This window comes from Spea bombifrons, chromosome 7 (assembly GCF_027358695.1).
Source record: "Spea bombifrons isolate aSpeBom1 chromosome 7, aSpeBom1.2.pri, whole genome shotgun sequence".
NCBI lineage: Eukaryota > Metazoa > Chordata > Amphibia > Anura > Pelobatidae > Spea > Spea bombifrons.
Window position 1 is genome coordinate 32,922,880 of NC_071093.1, and position 16,538 is coordinate 32,939,417.

General features: G+C 42.0%; 1 protein-coding gene across 1 annotated transcript; it reads right to left on the minus strand.

The window, feature by feature from the left end:
* Positions 1–951: 951 nt before the first annotated feature.
* On the minus strand, positions 952–12,052 carry LOC128501694 (putative methyltransferase DDB_G0268948). Its single transcript, XM_053471262.1, has 6 exons — positions 11,942–12,052; positions 11,645–11,805; positions 9,807–10,020; positions 7,992–8,092; positions 5,339–5,476; positions 952–1,159 (listed from the first exon to the last, which is right to left on the minus strand). The coding sequence occupies exons 1-6, from the start codon at positions 12,050–12,052 to the stop codon at positions 1,057–1,059; spliced, it is 828 nt and encodes a 275-aa protein (XP_053327237.1). The 3' UTR covers positions 952–1,056.
* Between the last annotated feature and the right edge of the window lie 4,486 nt (positions 12,053–16,538).

Below are 16,538 nucleotides of genomic sequence, written 5' to 3' on the forward strand. Positions count from 1 at the left end.
GGCTACACAGAAATTGTGTTACTGGCACAAGTTAAAGTGTAACCATCTTAGAGTAATGGTTCAGCAATCGGAAGTAAAACTAGGTTGGGGCTATTGCAGCTTGGAGACAATCCACTGATAATGCTGGACAAAAATGAACCATATAATGCCCTGTTACCAGGTCATGACGCATCTGGAATGGAAAACATTACGCAATATGTTTCATATCAGTTCCCTTTATTCAGCTTTGGAGAACATAACAGAAGTCGCTACTAGGAGTAATGCATTTCTGCGGTGCTCGTGTTTAGCTATAATTTTCTTTTTTCCCGTTTACTGAACCCACACAAGTTATGTATTGTTTATTTCAGGACAAGAAGGGTTTTCTTCAGATGTCATTATTTTGATGGTATCCTATCATTTACCATAAAAAAAAGTATAAAATATGGTAAATTCTTGAAAAATCTTTTACTCATCTATAAAAACTAAATAAATTCTACTATTGGTCCTGAGTTTAGAAATACTCAATGCTGTTATGTTTTTTTGCTTTTTCTCTGCATGTTATGGAGCACAACTATTTTTTCCAAATCTGGTAATTTTGCCCCATGTGCTATTTCGGCTAGTCTCTGTCAAACTTTGTGGTAGTCATTTATTTTGCATTAAACTCTTTTAAAACGGTGTCAGCTGCCATACAGGAGGGAACATGGCCCCTAATGCCAATCTCAGTGTTGTTGAATGCCTGGACATTGAGGCATTACAGCAACACCGTTTGGGTGAAGAAAGCAAACGTAGATCACTTTCTACACCCATTTAACCCCTCCGTGGCAAAGCCCGTACATGTATGGGTTCACAATGCATTGTTTTTAATGGGTTTAAGGACAACCTATTGTCTTTAAGGGGTCAAAGGGGTTGTCGTTAACTAAATGTGTTTGTGTGATGTGTCCGGACCGTCAATTGTCGTCAAGGGTCGTCAAGTTTTGTATTGAAAACACATGCGTTTATTGCAACAGTAAATGTATGAAATAAAATTTAGAATGTTCACTAATCATGTTCTTTTGATACCTGTGTTTTCATACATAATTATGTTCCACAAGTTAATGTTTTGCGTGCCAGAACACAGAAGTATTCAAACTGAAGCTCCAAAGTGGTTTCATAATCAGATTCTCCCAAAGTATTGAAAAACCTGTTAAAATAAAACAGAGGTAGCAAAGTGAAACTTTAAGGAAAACTCACACCATTTCTTATTACTAGTTGGTTTTAGAATTTGTTTGGCATAATTCTTATAGAGCTTCATATTAGCCTTTATATATAAATTTGTTATATCTCTGTTATCACAGCTCAGTCTACTAGACAAACACAATGGTTCAGTCCCAGTGGCGGAACTACCGGGGTCGCAGGGGTCGCGACTGCAACCGGGCCCTGGAGTTCTGCCACTCAGGGGGTCCCAAGCAGGGCCAGACTGGCCCACCGGGAAATTTCCCGGTGGGCCCGAAGATTCGTGGGCCCAGCGGCCGACGGAGCGGGCTGGGCAGGGGGACAATTGCCGAAATCTAATCTAAACGGCCACTGCGTGCCGTTGTGGCCAGCTGGCCGGCGCTACTTTAATTCTTTTTATGGCAAGCTGGATCGGCTTGCCATATTAAATATAAAAAAAAGAAAGTATTGAAGTAGCGCCGTCCGGCCGCATCGGCACCCATCGGCCGTGTGCGATGGCCGCCTAGTGATGGGAGCAGCGTGAGGGGTGAAAGCTCCGCCCCCTCGCACGGACCTTTCACCCCTCACGCTGCTCCCATCACTATGCGGCCATCAGATTGCTGGAAATGTAAATCTAAATGGCCGCTGTCTGCTGATGCCGCCGGCCGGAGCTACTTTAATACTTATTTTAATATGGCAAGCCGATCCGGCATATTAAATAAATAAAAAAAGGATTAAAGTAGCACTGGCCAGCGGCATCAGCACGCAGCGGCCGTTTAGATTTACATTTCCAGCAATCTGATGGCCGCCTAGTGATGATGAGGGGTGAAAGCTCCGCCCCCTCGCACTCAGGCTGCTGGTGCACCGGATGTCATGTCAGTGACATCCTGTTAGCAGTCTGCAGCTACCAGAGGGCGGAGGACAAGATGAAAAAGCCCCAAAGTGGAAGTATAGGGGTATAAGGCATTTCTGGAGGCAGAGGGGCATATAGGGGGTTAAAAGGCATATCAGGGGGCAGAGTGGCAAGCCTGGGACAGATGTGCATAACTGGGGGGGGGCAGGTTGGCAAATAAAAGGAAATAAAAACAAAAATGTAGCCTGAGGAGAGGGGGGAGATGGTGCGAGAGGAGGGTAGATTGGGTTGGGGAGGCCCTTAACAGATTCTCGCACCGGGGCCCTGAGGCTTCTAGTTACGCCCCTGTTCAGTCCTAATCACCCAACAAGATACTCTACTATTAAAAGTCTATAGAGAAAAAGACTTCATTAGCATAAAGGCCTTATAAACCCCTAATTGCCACTCCCTCCCCCAGATATGCCTTTTAACCCCCTATATTCCACTCTGCCTCCCTGATATGCCTTTTAATGCCCCCCATGCCACTCTTACACCCCACCCCCCGATTTACCAGTGCATCCCTTTATTTGTGACTCGTGCTTCAGACTCCCTGGTGTCTAGTGGGGCAGCCTCTGGAGGTCTGTGTGATGCAGACCTCCGCTTCTGCTGGCCACCGGCTGCGAGATGCGCACAGGCAACCTCGGCTGCTGCCAGCACTTCCGCTGAGGCTTCTATGTGGAGAACCGGAAGGTCATGTGATGCCGGTGCTCTGTCATAAAAGCCCCCAGAGGAAGTGCTGGCAGGAGCGGAGATTACCAGAAAGGAGGATCCGGGTCCCCTGCAGCGCTGCGGGGGGATCTGGATCTTAGTCTTGTAGTCAAACCTCTATTTGAGGTCTTATTAGAAGACGACCTTGAATATAAGACGAGGGATATTTTTCAGAGCATTTGCTCTGAAAAAACCTTGTCTTATAATCAAGCAAATATGGTAATATCTTGATGAACCCCTTCCCTGTGAATAGTTAACTCATGTAAACTATACATTTTTTCAAGGAGAGGTAGAGCTTTCTTTTGATATCAAAGTTACATGATTGTCTGAAAATTTAGAATGGGTTATTTTAGTAAAAACTAGGAAAAAATAACACATTTTTATATATTTTGCCCTCCAAATCCTCAGCAAAATAATGACATTGACAGAAAAATACATCTGAAATGTATCAATGCATGTGTCCTGATTTCTGAAATATCTCATTTAGATAGAATTTCCATACTCTCCCAACAGTTATGTGAAACATACATAATGGATTCAAAACTCTTTTTACATTTAGTATGATGGGATTGCAACTCTAATTTTGAACAAAGAAGCCAAAGAATACACACAAAATTATATTTTTCTGTAAGCAGACAACCCAGAGTATCTTATCAGGAGCATTTGGCCACCAATCACTTCCAAAGTTGGCCGTAGAAATAATTGTTCCTTACGATTTTTGGCACATGGTATATGTTATGGCAGAGATATACAGCCTAAATTGTTCAGCCGCACCTCCAGTTTATGAAAATACCTCAAATGCATATCGTTTATGGACATTACACATCACAAGAAGGAGCATGTCAGCACATTAGATCAGGGTGTTTTCCTAGGCCTATGCTATCAATGAAGCAGCTTAGCAGTCTCCCAGGAGAACATGTTCCCATAAAAGGGAATTATATTTTTGGAAAACAGTCAACTAAAGTATTTTGCCAGGACAATTTGGACATTTTCCATGCAGCTCTTTGGCCGCTAATATCTGTGTAAATCAGGCGTTGCAAAAAACTCCTGCAGTTTTTGTGCCACGACTTCTGTGCTGCTTAGAATTTTTTGCTCAATAGTGCTGTGTTGCTCCGGATTTTTGTGCACAGGTTATGTGTTATGGCAGAGAGATCCAGCCAAAATTGTTTAGCTGCAACTCCAGATTACATAAATACCCCACGTGCATATGTTTTTTATGTTTCTATTTTTGCAAAAATGTATGGAATTGTGCTAATTGAAACAAAACCCCATTTCCCATTGTGAGTCACCCTAACTCAACGTAAAAAAAGAAATAAAAGGAATCTAATAACCTACCCTGGTATGGTAGATCTTGAAGCACTCATCGACACAGAGCCCTGGCAAAGAGGGACAGGAAAGAGAGGGTCTAGGAAGGTGTAGATCTTCCAGTGCCACTTGTCTTGTACAGCATGTACATAGGTGAGGTAAATGGCCTCAATATCACGTATGGCTGTAGACACTGGTCAAAAAGATCTACACCCAGTAGTGGGATTCATTTTTTTTAGTATCCACTTCTGAGCTTTCTTACTAAAAAATAAAAAACCTCACACACAGACTCAGGCAGCCTCGCACACACACAGATTCAGGCAGCCTCGCACACACAGACTCTGGCAGTCTCTCACACATACAGAGACTCTGGCAGTCTCTCACACATACAGAGACTCTGGCGTTCTCTCACACATACAGAGACTCTGGTAGTCTCTCACACATACAGAGACTCTGGCAGTCTCTCACACATACAGAGACTCTGGCAGTCTCTCACACATACAGAGACTCTGGCAGTCTCTCACACATACAGAGACTCTGGCAGTCTCTCACACATACAGAGACTCTGGCAGTCTCTCACACATACAGAGACTCTGGCAGTCTCTCACACATACAGAGACTCTGGCAGTCTCTCACACATACAGAGACTCTGGCAGTCTCTCACACACACAGAGACTCTGGCAGTCTCACACATACAGAGACTCGGACAGTCTCTCACACACACACAGGCAGTCTCTCTCACACACACAGGCAGTCTCTCACACACAGAGACTCAGGAAGTCTCTGTCACACACACAGAGACTCAGGCAGTCTCTCTCACACACAGAGACTCAGGCAGTCTCTCTCACACACACAGAGACTCAGGCAGTCTCTCTCACACACAGAGACTCAGGCAGTCTCTCTCACACACAGAGACTCAGGCAGTCACGCATAAATAAGTACATTTACTAAGCCACTTTGAACAATTTCAAGCTGTTTAGCAAATATATATATTAATCAAAGTGTTCAATATAAGTCTGGAAAAAGTATGCACTGGTGCTATTAAATGAACATTTAAAGAGCCACTAAACCATTTTTTTTTTTAAATCTACTTCTTGGAAACAAGGTGAAAACTGCATGAACATTCATTAAGAAACAATTTTTACTCAAATTGGTGTGGTCCTACAATAATTAAATAAAATATTATATTTTAATCTTATTTGCACCTGGTTCTTCATCAGTTATATTATGCTTCCTATATTTCTTACTTTTTTATTTACTTACTGTTTCTGCATATTTATCAAAAATGCCATAGCTCCATTCCTGTCCCTTTTCAGAAACTCCTGGTACATATAAGAGGACTTAAAAAATCCCAGTATCTGTTCTACTGTAAACGGAAACATGTCACGTATTCCAGTGATCCTGAAAAATACCACAATGTGTCATAGTCAAATAGGGTTATAATAACATAGCTTTTCCACCCAGCTTTTTTTAATGATTTTCTTCATTTAAAGCGAAAGCAGGGAGAGATATACCGTATTGGCTCGGATATAGGCCGCCCCCGTATATAGGCCGCACCCTAAAAGTTTGGTGCTTTTTTAAAGAAAAAGTTTTTTTCTTTAAAAAAGCACCAAAAAAACATGCTGCCACTCTGTCCCCCCCCCCCCCCGAGATATGCTGCCACTGTCCTCCCTCCCCGAGATATGCTACCACTGTCCTCCCTCCCCGAGATATGCTACCACTGTCCTCCCCCCCCTCCCCGAGATATGCTGCCACTGTCCCCCGTCCAGTTTTTGTTTTTTGTATACATTGTACAGCCAATACACTGTTTCTTGCAGCATGCTTACACCTGTTTGGTAGGCCTCTTATTATACATTTGTATTTGAGCCTGTGACTAGCTTAGCGCACCGACATTTTTTCTTTTCCCTGTTTGCACATATTTGAGGTTGTTTGCGCCTCATCAGTCTGGTTGCAGCTTGCTGTCCAGGGGTTAATAGGGAGGAGGTTTAATTGCACCTCCCCCAACACATTAATAAGGTTTTGGTAGCAGTATAAACTGCTTTGTGTGTCCACTACGTAGGAGGTGAGAGTAGGTTCTCACCCTATTGAGAGTGTGCCTTGACGTGGTGGGTGAGCTTAATTATGCTTTGGCCAATTCATATAACCAAAACCTCTCATTTATATTATGTTTATATATTTGTTGCCAACTTTATTAGGGTAAGAAGCGCAGACAGTTTTTGTTTTTTGTATACATTGTACAGCCAATACACTGTTTCTTGCAGCATGCTTACACCTGTTTGGTAGGCCTCGTATTATACATTTGTATTTGAGCCTGTGACTAGCTTAGCGCACCGACATTTTTTCTTTTCACTGTCCCCCGTCCCCCCGAGATATGCTGCCACTGTCCTCCTCTGCCCCCCCCGACTTACCGGGGACATCTACGAAATACAAGTTGTATACGCATATTGCGTAGATGTCCCCCGCCGGCCCCGCAAGACACCCGGGAGTCTGCTCCGGTAAGTCCGGGGGGGGGGCAGAGGTAAAACGCATCGTGCGAACGGTCTGCACGATGCGCTTAGACAACCTCCTGTGCCGGCACTACCCCCCCGGGGGAAGTGCTGGCAGGGGAGGCTGTCTGAGTGTATCGGGGAGTAGGATGCAGGTCCCCTGCACCGCTGCGGGGGATCTGTATCATAACCCCGCTGCCTGCCCGGCGCCCGGAACTGCATGAAATGCTATGCCTTAGCATGCATGGAAAGGATACAATGTGATCTACTAGTTATTCACAATTCCAATGTAGCCCTGTAAAGGTTCTGTAAAGGCAGGCCCATTTGAGAACAAAAATCCCCTGCCAAATTTCCCCCAATTTGTGACATTCCAAAAAGCCACTGGGCTATGGCTTTCTATAAAACATCTCTTGAGTGTGGTGAAGAATATGTGGAAGTATTAAAGCCTGTCTGCCAACATTTTTGTAAATATCTTGACATGTTGATTGAGTAACGTAATAGGCAGATATGAAGTCACCACCATGGAGTCCTTATTTGGTTTAGGTATTAGAATAGTCCTGGGTAGGGTAAGAGAGGTCATCTCAGTATCCCCATGCAACATGTCATTGTATATAACTTCACGGGGGTGTCCATCAGGACCCGGGGTCTTCCCATGTCCCAGTCCCTGAATGCATTGCTACATTCTATTATTGGCGCATTTAGTCGCTCCCTGTCTGGATTGAATAATTTTGGAGTTGCGGTGCCCTCATACATCAAATCCCTACTCTCTGTATGTTAAAGACGCACAGCACCTTGTAATGCAGACTATTCCAATTAACTCTTTTGTATACAATAGTGATATAAAAGATTCAAAGGTTACTGGTATACCATCAAAGAAAACTTAGAACATTATATGTAAATATGCCTATGTAGAACATTATTCTGGTGTGTGGTCTATGGCCAAAAGTTAGTGCATATACACCAGGGCAGTAATTTACATGGGTTAAAAGGGGCAGCTTTCCCTGGAGCTGCAAGATGAGGGGTGTGTTACAGTTTTCTGACAGCAATGCTCCTATACCCTCATGTGGCTTTATTGCCCACCTTGAAGCAGATGTGCTGTCATTACTGGACAGGACCTTCAACCCTGCCCTGAGCACAACTTTTGTTATGGCTGTTTCATGTTCACTTATCTTGCAAATCATTCCTGAAAAATAGGTGTTTTTAGTGAGTGACAAGTCTGCATTATGGGGAGTGCAAGTCTTTGGTGAAAATGCCCAACCTACCGATACAGACCGACTATGAGTATGTACTTTGTTGCAGCTGAAGTGCCAAAAGGCTGACTAATCTAAACTTCCTCATCATATAAATGGGAATAAAAAATAAGCTAATTTCTATGTTCATAATATCGCTAACCTATGAACAATTCAAAATTCACTGTGTGTTGTGCTTACCTCTGTTTATCACAAAATGGTACAGCTTCAAATACTTCTTTATATTCAGACCATATATGATCCAATTCCTTTCCTCCATATTTGATAAGAGTATTAAAGCCCTGCATTAGGAAAGATTTACAAGCAATTGAATTAATTTAAAACAAATAAGCCTAAAGCTATTGCAAACAAACCTAAATAAGGAAAACATAAATATTCTAAATCACGTAAACTTCTTAACCCCCCTTTGGATGTACTATTGCATCTTTAAAAATCTCCATTAATGGCAGTCAATATACCAAATGGAGGGTAAATTTCCTTTGGTGAGAAACAATCCTAAAATTACCATATTTGCTCTATTATAAGACAACCCCCCAAAATCTGAATATTAATTTAGGAAAAAAAGAAAAAGCCTGAATATAAGACGACCCTATAGGAAAAAAGTTTTACCAGTAAATGTTAATTCATGTAAACTATTACATTTTTTAATAAAAGCTATGATTGAGAAAAATATTTTTTTGTTTTTATTTCCCTGTATTTTCCAACTTCCCCCCCAGTTACCCACATCTGCCCCCAGGCTTGCCACTCCAATATGGCACTGTGGCCCATGATATGCCTTTTAACCCTCTATATGCCACTGTGCCCCATGATATGCCTTTTAACCCCCTATGTGCCACTCTGCCTCCAGAAATGCCTTATACTCCTATATGCCACTCTGGCATTTAGGGGGTTAAAAGGCATATTATGGGGCAGAGTGGCATATAGGGAGGTATAAGGCATTTCAGGAGGCAGAATGGCATTCAGGGGGTTAAAAGGCATTTCATAGAGCACTCTGCCTCCAGAAAAGCCCTATGCCCCCATTTAACCGGTGCTGGGAACTCTGATCTCTGACAGTCGGGGAAGGTCTGCGCAATGGACGCAGACAACCCCCGCTGCTAGCCGGCTGCAGCGTAAGTTGTCTACGCGGTTCGCGTGGACGTCAACCCACTGCCCCGGTATACAGCAGGAAATTGGAAGCACCGGTAAGTGTGTGGGGGGGGGGCAGAAGGATCCAGGTCCCCTGCAGTGGTGCGGGGGATCTGGATCTTAGTCTCATAGTCAGACCTCTATTTGAGGTCTGATTATAAGACGACCCCGATTAGAAGACGAGGGGTATTTTTCAGAGCATTTGCTCTGAAAAAAACCTCGTCTTATAATTGAGCAAATACGGTAATATGCATCCTCCCTGGGACACTGGAGTATCCATTTAATTATCAGTGGTAGAGTCTTATCAGTTATGGAACTATGTTAAAACATAAATACCGTATTGGCTCGAAAATAGGCCGTACCCTTAAAGTTTGGTTCTAATTTAAAGAAAAAATTATGTTTAACGAACATAGCCGGTGAATGTCTGCGCGATACGCGTAGACAACCTCCGCTGCCGGCACTTCCGCCGGGCTTCTATGGTGGAGCACCGGAAGGTTATGTCATGCCGGTGCTCCACCATAGAAGCCCCGGCGGAAGGAGGATTGAGGTCCCCTGGATAAATAAAAAAAAAAAGCACCCGCCCAGCACCCGGAACTGTGCATAACAGCGCTAAACCCTGAATATAAAGACCTAAAGTGTGTGTGGGGGGTGCGGCCTATATTTGGGCAAATATGGTACATGCCCCAGGTGTTTATAGCTAAGACTGGTGGCAATATTATCGTTACTCTTGCTTCACCAGCTGTTCTCTTTATGAGATGCAGTTTTTGTGTTCACACAGAGCGCTGTTCACTCTTTGATGATTTGTGTCCTCTTGAGTGACTGGATCCCAGCCTAGTGTTGCAAAGTAAAGAGCATATAGTTTTATCTCACCTCGTTAATGATGGCTGTTAGAGTTTTTGACATATTCTTATAGTGAACCTCACACTTTGGTGGAAACCCATACAAGGCAATACAGCCATTAGTGTTCAAAACACGAGCTGCTTCCTCCATAAATTTGTTTATGTTGAACCAGTGAACTGCAAGATCTCCATTAATTAGATCCACCGAGTTATCTTTCAGTGACAGTTTATGTGCTGATGCAACCCTGTAATTAAAAAATAATGTTTTATATGCAAATAGGAGGTCCATGCTGCCTTAGAATAAAGAGAAAATAAAGAGGTGGAAAATGGTGATACCAAACTCTACGGCATCTTTCATAACAGAGTTCCAAACTACCTCTAGAAGCAATATCAACACAAACTGTGTGTGTCAGGGACTTCATGAAATTGGTTTCCATAGCTGAGCAGCTGCACACAAGCCAAAGATAACTATGTGCAGTGACAAGCATTGACTGGTAGAGAGCAGAGACAAGGGTGACACCAAGGCAGCGAACATATGCTGCCACTCTGTCCCCCCTGAGATATGCTGCCACTGCCCCCCCGAGATATGCTGCCACTGTCCCCCCCCCGAGATATGCTGCCACTCTGCGCCCCCCGACTTACCAGAGCAGACTCCCGGGTGTCTTGCGGGGCCGGCAGGGGACATCTACGCAATACGCGTATACAACATCAGCAGATGTGCCGGCACCGGAAGTTGTATACGCGTATTGCGTAGATGTCCCCCGCCGGCCCCGCAAGACACCTGGGAGTCTGCTCTGGTAAGTCTTGGGGGCAGAGGTAAAACGCATCGTGCGGATAGTGCATCATGGATGTATAAAGGGGCAGTTAGGACCAACTATTGTTGGAAACTGAATTATCTCTACATGCTGTTCATTCATCTGCCTACAAATGGTGCTCAGGCAGCAGCATTGGGTAACTGTGCATGTTTATATGTACACAGGATCATTCCAATGTAGAAATACTAAAAACTTTAAAATCCAGGCAACTTTCTTAAGAAAGTTCCATTACCGCTTCTTTCTTAATGCCGCACTGACACTCATCCACGTGCACCAAAAACACTTATAAGCCCACGCTGACATGCTTGCACTCAGCACACACACAAATACACTTAGATATTAACAGGAGCTATTATAATATTTAAAAACACATGAAAAGCTAGGAAAAGTCTTCTTCAAAGCGATTATTATAAACGGATAAAGGGTATTTTGAACTAATGGAGTTAAGTAATTATATATGTATATATATATATATATATATATATATATATATGTATATGTATATATGTGTATATATATGTATATATGTATATATATATATATGATATAATTGTAGGGAACAGCTCACGCATGGGGTGGCAATGACAGTATTCACACATGTTTCAAACGTAAAGCGTGTTTATTTAGATGTTGTAGGCATAGAGCACCTTGAAAACAAAACAAACTCTAAGCCTGTCTGGCTCTAACTAAACATCCGGATACCTCTCTACAAGCCTAAGGTCTGGCACAAAGCAAAGTAATAGGTTTTCCATAGGTAAAGCTTCATACCTGGTGGGCTGCAGCACTGGCTGTAGCTGCTCCTTCACTCAGTTTCTCCTCCCCCTGCAAACCTAACAACCCTCTCTTTTAAGGCGTCCTCCCCAGTAATGAGCTTAGGAAGCCTCACCTGAGGGCTCCTGGGTTTGCTACCATGCCTGGCTGAGGAAACCAGGTGAGATATATATCCCATCAACCACTCTCCCATACACTTTACCACAATATATATATATATATATATATATATACAGTATACACATACATAAATATGAATCAAAAGATGTATCAAATAACCTACTGATAAGTAACATTCTGCTCTTGAGTATGTCTTCTTGCTTCGTGTATTTGACTCTCACTAATGTCTATTCCAATCACCTTCTCGAAATGAGGAGCCAGTGGCCGAGTCGACCTTCCTGTCCCACAAGCAACATCAACAGCCAGCTTAAAGGGTTTTGCCTTCTAATGAGAAAAAGAGTAAATATTTACCATAAACTGTACAATGCTGATTAACAAATGCAGATACATAATCTGATGAGGCAGTGAATAATCATTTAACATGTCCAAAACGTTAGCGATGGTTTGCAATTACACTTACTTTATTTTCCAAATAGGTTAAAATGTGATTTGTCACCTCTGTTGAACTTGGGATCATATAGTTCTGATAGACTTCTGAAAATGTGCTCTGCTTAAACCATTCATCAGCCATCTATCAAGTTTCAAGAACAGATAGAGTAAAATCAATGGCAGTTATTCGTTTCACCTTTTTTTTTTTAAACCAGTTTAGTGCAACGGACTGACTAAAAATCAACATATCGTATAGGTTCTACCTTACTACATTTTTCCTAATGCAAAAGGGCTGTATTCATGTTCATACTGGAAAGAAAAACAGAATTCTTAAATGATGATGCAACCTATAAGAATAAAAGTCATAAGGGAGGTTGTGATCAGCTAGTCTAACTTACTTTTCATCAGACAGGATCCGGCTTCATCATACAGGATCCGGCTTCATCTGTGGTAACAGACAAAAGCAAGTGAGGTACATGCTTTATACTACTTGGACCCCCACCTTTTCCTCATATGCACGGCCGTCCTAGTGATTAATTGCGTAAGGCCACCTCTCAGTTGTGTGTCAATAATAAATTGGTTGTTTTTTAAGCTTGTGTCTTAGTCTGGTGTATAAATATCCTATCAGTTAATCACCTTGGCTCACCTCTCCCTCTCTTTGTCACTTGTTGTGATTTATACATACAATTGTTGGATATCTATCACGTATAGCAAGAATATGTGATGTATTAATAACGACTAGCAAAAAACACCAAGATATAAATACGCGTTAATAATTTATTAGCAAAGGAAAGCAAAATTGGAGCAATAGATGTCACAAACTTTTGAAATTAATTACAAAGTACAAGCAGGGAAAGGAGGTAAAACCAAGTGGCCCCGTTGACCCCTTGCCCCCGTAACTAACATACGCCCTATTACTCATATTTACACACACACTCATGCACTAGCATACATTTACAGAAACTTTAACAGATACACATTTATGCTTCATATACACTTTCACTAATACATACTCATAATAGCATACACATTCCGCCCAGTATAAAATACTGACCAAAATAAAATATTGAACCCTGACTATTACCATGGACAAAGCGCAGATGGCAAGAAGTGGGGTTGGAGGATAAAGAGTTTAGCAGGAGATGTTTTGTGTAGCTGATCAGTTTGATGCAGATTTTTTTTTACATAGGAGATCAATCGTTGAAGTATGAAAGATGGTATAATTTGCTTATGATTATATTGAATGTAATATAGATTGACCTCGATTTAATCATTCAAATGTAATAATAATTAAAAAAAAACTTCAATGATAGATGTTACTCTAGTTTTTCTGTTGGTTTTGGGTACTTTAATTAACTTTTTTCTGCAGCAGTTCTCAAATATGTTTAGAAAATGAAATCTGAGCAGGCATTTGGAAGGAGGTGGTCAGCTGTATAACTAGATATAAAATCTCAGAAGTTTTTAACTGATCATATGTATAATTAAAGAAAAATACATATTAGATGATCCACTGATAGGTAATGTTCTTCTATTAAGTATATCCTTGAGTTGGCCTTTCTAGCTGAACAACCTTGATGACCTTTGCCTTCTACCAGAAGAAAAACAAATATTGACTGTACAGATTGTGCACAGGTAGAGTGTTACACATTAAATCATATTCTTGTTTTTTTCAGTGATAAAAGCATATTAACCTCTTCATGACACACTATTAAGTCCTGATAAAAGTGATTGCAGTGACCACTATGGTATGATGGGATGTTCTAAACCACTTCTGGCAGGTTCCCAGTACAAGGGGCTGCATTAAAACAGAGGCAGCTATGTGGTAGACAATGATAGCTTGACAGAATAATACCATTACTATGACCCCCAATCACAAAAATTTTGTGAACCATTGCGTGAACCTGACTCAGCTTCATTCCTGGACCTCACTGCACTTAGTGGATCTACCCCGGCCTGTTTTTGTTTGACGGTGATTATCCTGCATCCTCATCCCAAACCCTCAGTCGTATGCGTTGCAGCCTCTAGAGGTCACCTGTCAGATCACAGCACTGTGTAGACTAACGGCCTGTCCAGCTGCATCTGGCTGCAACACTCCCTGTTAAATACCTGCTGATTCCGGGCCTTTACATTGTGGTGTATTTGCCTTCTGCCTGGCCCTGTTCTCCTGCTAGCAGCGGTCTGGTTTGAATTAACCCAGCTTGTTCTGACTCTCCTCCTGGTTTCTGATTCGATATTGATATTGTCCTTCTGGTTCTGACCTGGCCTGCCTGACTGCATCTGCTTTGCCGTGTGCCCTGCCTTAGGGCTCCCTGCTGGGTGCCCTGCCAAGTGTCCAATGTCCTTGTCATGTGTCCAGTGCCCTCTCTGTGGGCTTTCATCTGTGTCTCCAGCTATGTTCCCTGTCAGAGGGCTTCCACCTGTGTGTCCACTACAGTGACCGCATGTACCGACTGCAGCCTCAATCAGGGAAAATGCCAAACACGGAGGAGAGAGAGACAGGGGAGCCAACAGGTTGCTCAAAGATACGTCTTGAGCAACCGCTCAGTGTCCCTCAATCTCCTCTGCGAGGCCTCTAGCTCGGTTACATAGTTCATAAGGTTGAAAAAAGACCTAAGTCCATCAAGTTCAACCCTTCTACCTAACCTTCCTATTCTTGATCCAAAAGAAGGCAAAAACCCCTAATTAAGCTACTTCGAATTCTGCCATCAGGGGAAAAAAATTCCTTCTTGACTCCAAGAGGCAATCGGATTTCTCCTTGGATCAAGAAGCTCTAAAATATTAATGTTATTCTATTTATATCCCTGTATGTCATGCCTTTCTAAGAAGATATCGAGGCCCCTTTTGAAGGCATCTAATGTATCTGGTAAACTAAGTCTTTAAAACACTTAAAAGACATAGTTTCTTAAAGCATTAAGTGTTGTTAATGGGCTATTGTAAATAAGAAGTTTTGGAAGATACCCTGCCTCCCATTCGTTTGTATCCAGTAGATGACCGTTTTTAAAACTTTAAGGTGGTTTTAAAAGTTCCAGCAAAAGTTCCAGATTCCTAAGATACAGGTTATCTTAAAGGCGCAGTACCTACTACAATCTTGTGAGTGTGGCACAACTAGTGGGGGCTGTTTTAAACCTTTTAAACGTTATTGCACCATTTGTGGTTTTTATTCTTTTTACAGAGTACTTTTAAAGCTGTATCCCCAGAATTTGTTCTATATTTTTACTAACTTCTTCATAGAATGCTAATAGGTTGGTTTGACAAGACCGGTCTTTCACAAATCCATGTTGACGTCTACTAATTGGATTATGGATCAAGAGATGATCTTGAATGTATACCTTTAGCAACCCTTCAAATAATTTCCCCACTGCCGATGTTAAGCTTACTGGCCTGTAATTGCCTGGTTGAGATTTTGATCCTTTTTTAAATATGGGCACAACATCTGCCTTGCGCCAATCAAATGGAACTATGCCCGAGCTGAAAGAATCCCTAAAGATTAGTAATAATGGTTGGGCCAAAATTAAGCTTAGCTCCTTCAATACCCTTGGGTATATACCATCCGGTCCAGGGGCCTTGTCTACCTTAACAGTATTTAATTGCTTGAGCACTTTTTCTTGTGTCAGCCAATCCCATGTTTGCTGCAACGGTTCCTTAAAATTAGCCAGCAGGGGCTCCGTCATTGGTTCTTCCTTGGTATCAACAGAAGAAAAAAAAAGCATTTAAGATGTCGGCTTTCTCTCTGTCCTCACTAACCAAATTTCCAGTTTCAGATAATAACGTACCAATATTCTCTACCTTTAACTTTTTTCTATTTACATACTTAAAAAATGTATTGGGATTGGTTTTACTTTCCTTGGCAATACGTTTCTCGTTTTCTAGTTTAGCCATTTTAATCTCCTTTTTGCAGGCTTTGTTGGCATCTTTGAATGCCATAAATGATACTACCTGCCATAAATGATAAATGCAATACTGGCATTTCAGAAACCTTATGCTCCCACCGCAGGACTTCTGCAAGGTAAGTGAACTACAAAAGGGGAAGAGGGTAGATAGTGAGAAGGGGAAGAGAGGAGGTATATAGTGAGAAGAGGAGGAGAGGGGGTAGATAGTGAGAAGGGAGGGAAGAGGGGGTACATAGTGAGGAGTGGGGGTAGATAGTGAGATGTGAGGGAGAGGGGTACATAGTGAGAAGGCGGTAGTAAGAATATTGAAATAAAGAGAGAATAAACAAATTAATGTGTGGATGAATTATGTGAATGAGTGAGAGAATTAATGAATTTGTGAGAATGCTTTAATGAATATATGTAAATTATTTGTGTGAATGAGTGAGAGAATAAATGATTGTGTGAATTGGTGAGTCACTGTAAAAGTGTGTATCATAGGTGTATAATTGATTTGTGGAAAGGCAAAATTGGCATAAACAGGGTGTTAGAGCCATGGGGACCAAGATGGCACAGGCAGGCTGTTTGGGAACAAAGTTGACTCATGCTGGGCTGTTTGGGGACAAAGATTGCATGTCCTATGTGTGTAATTTGGGTGCTGGTCATGCCTGTAATTAAGGGGGTTTTATCTATACATTTAATAGCGAGTTTTTATGTGATTTTCAATTGTTCTATACCTGCAAAGCTGCATTTGTGTGT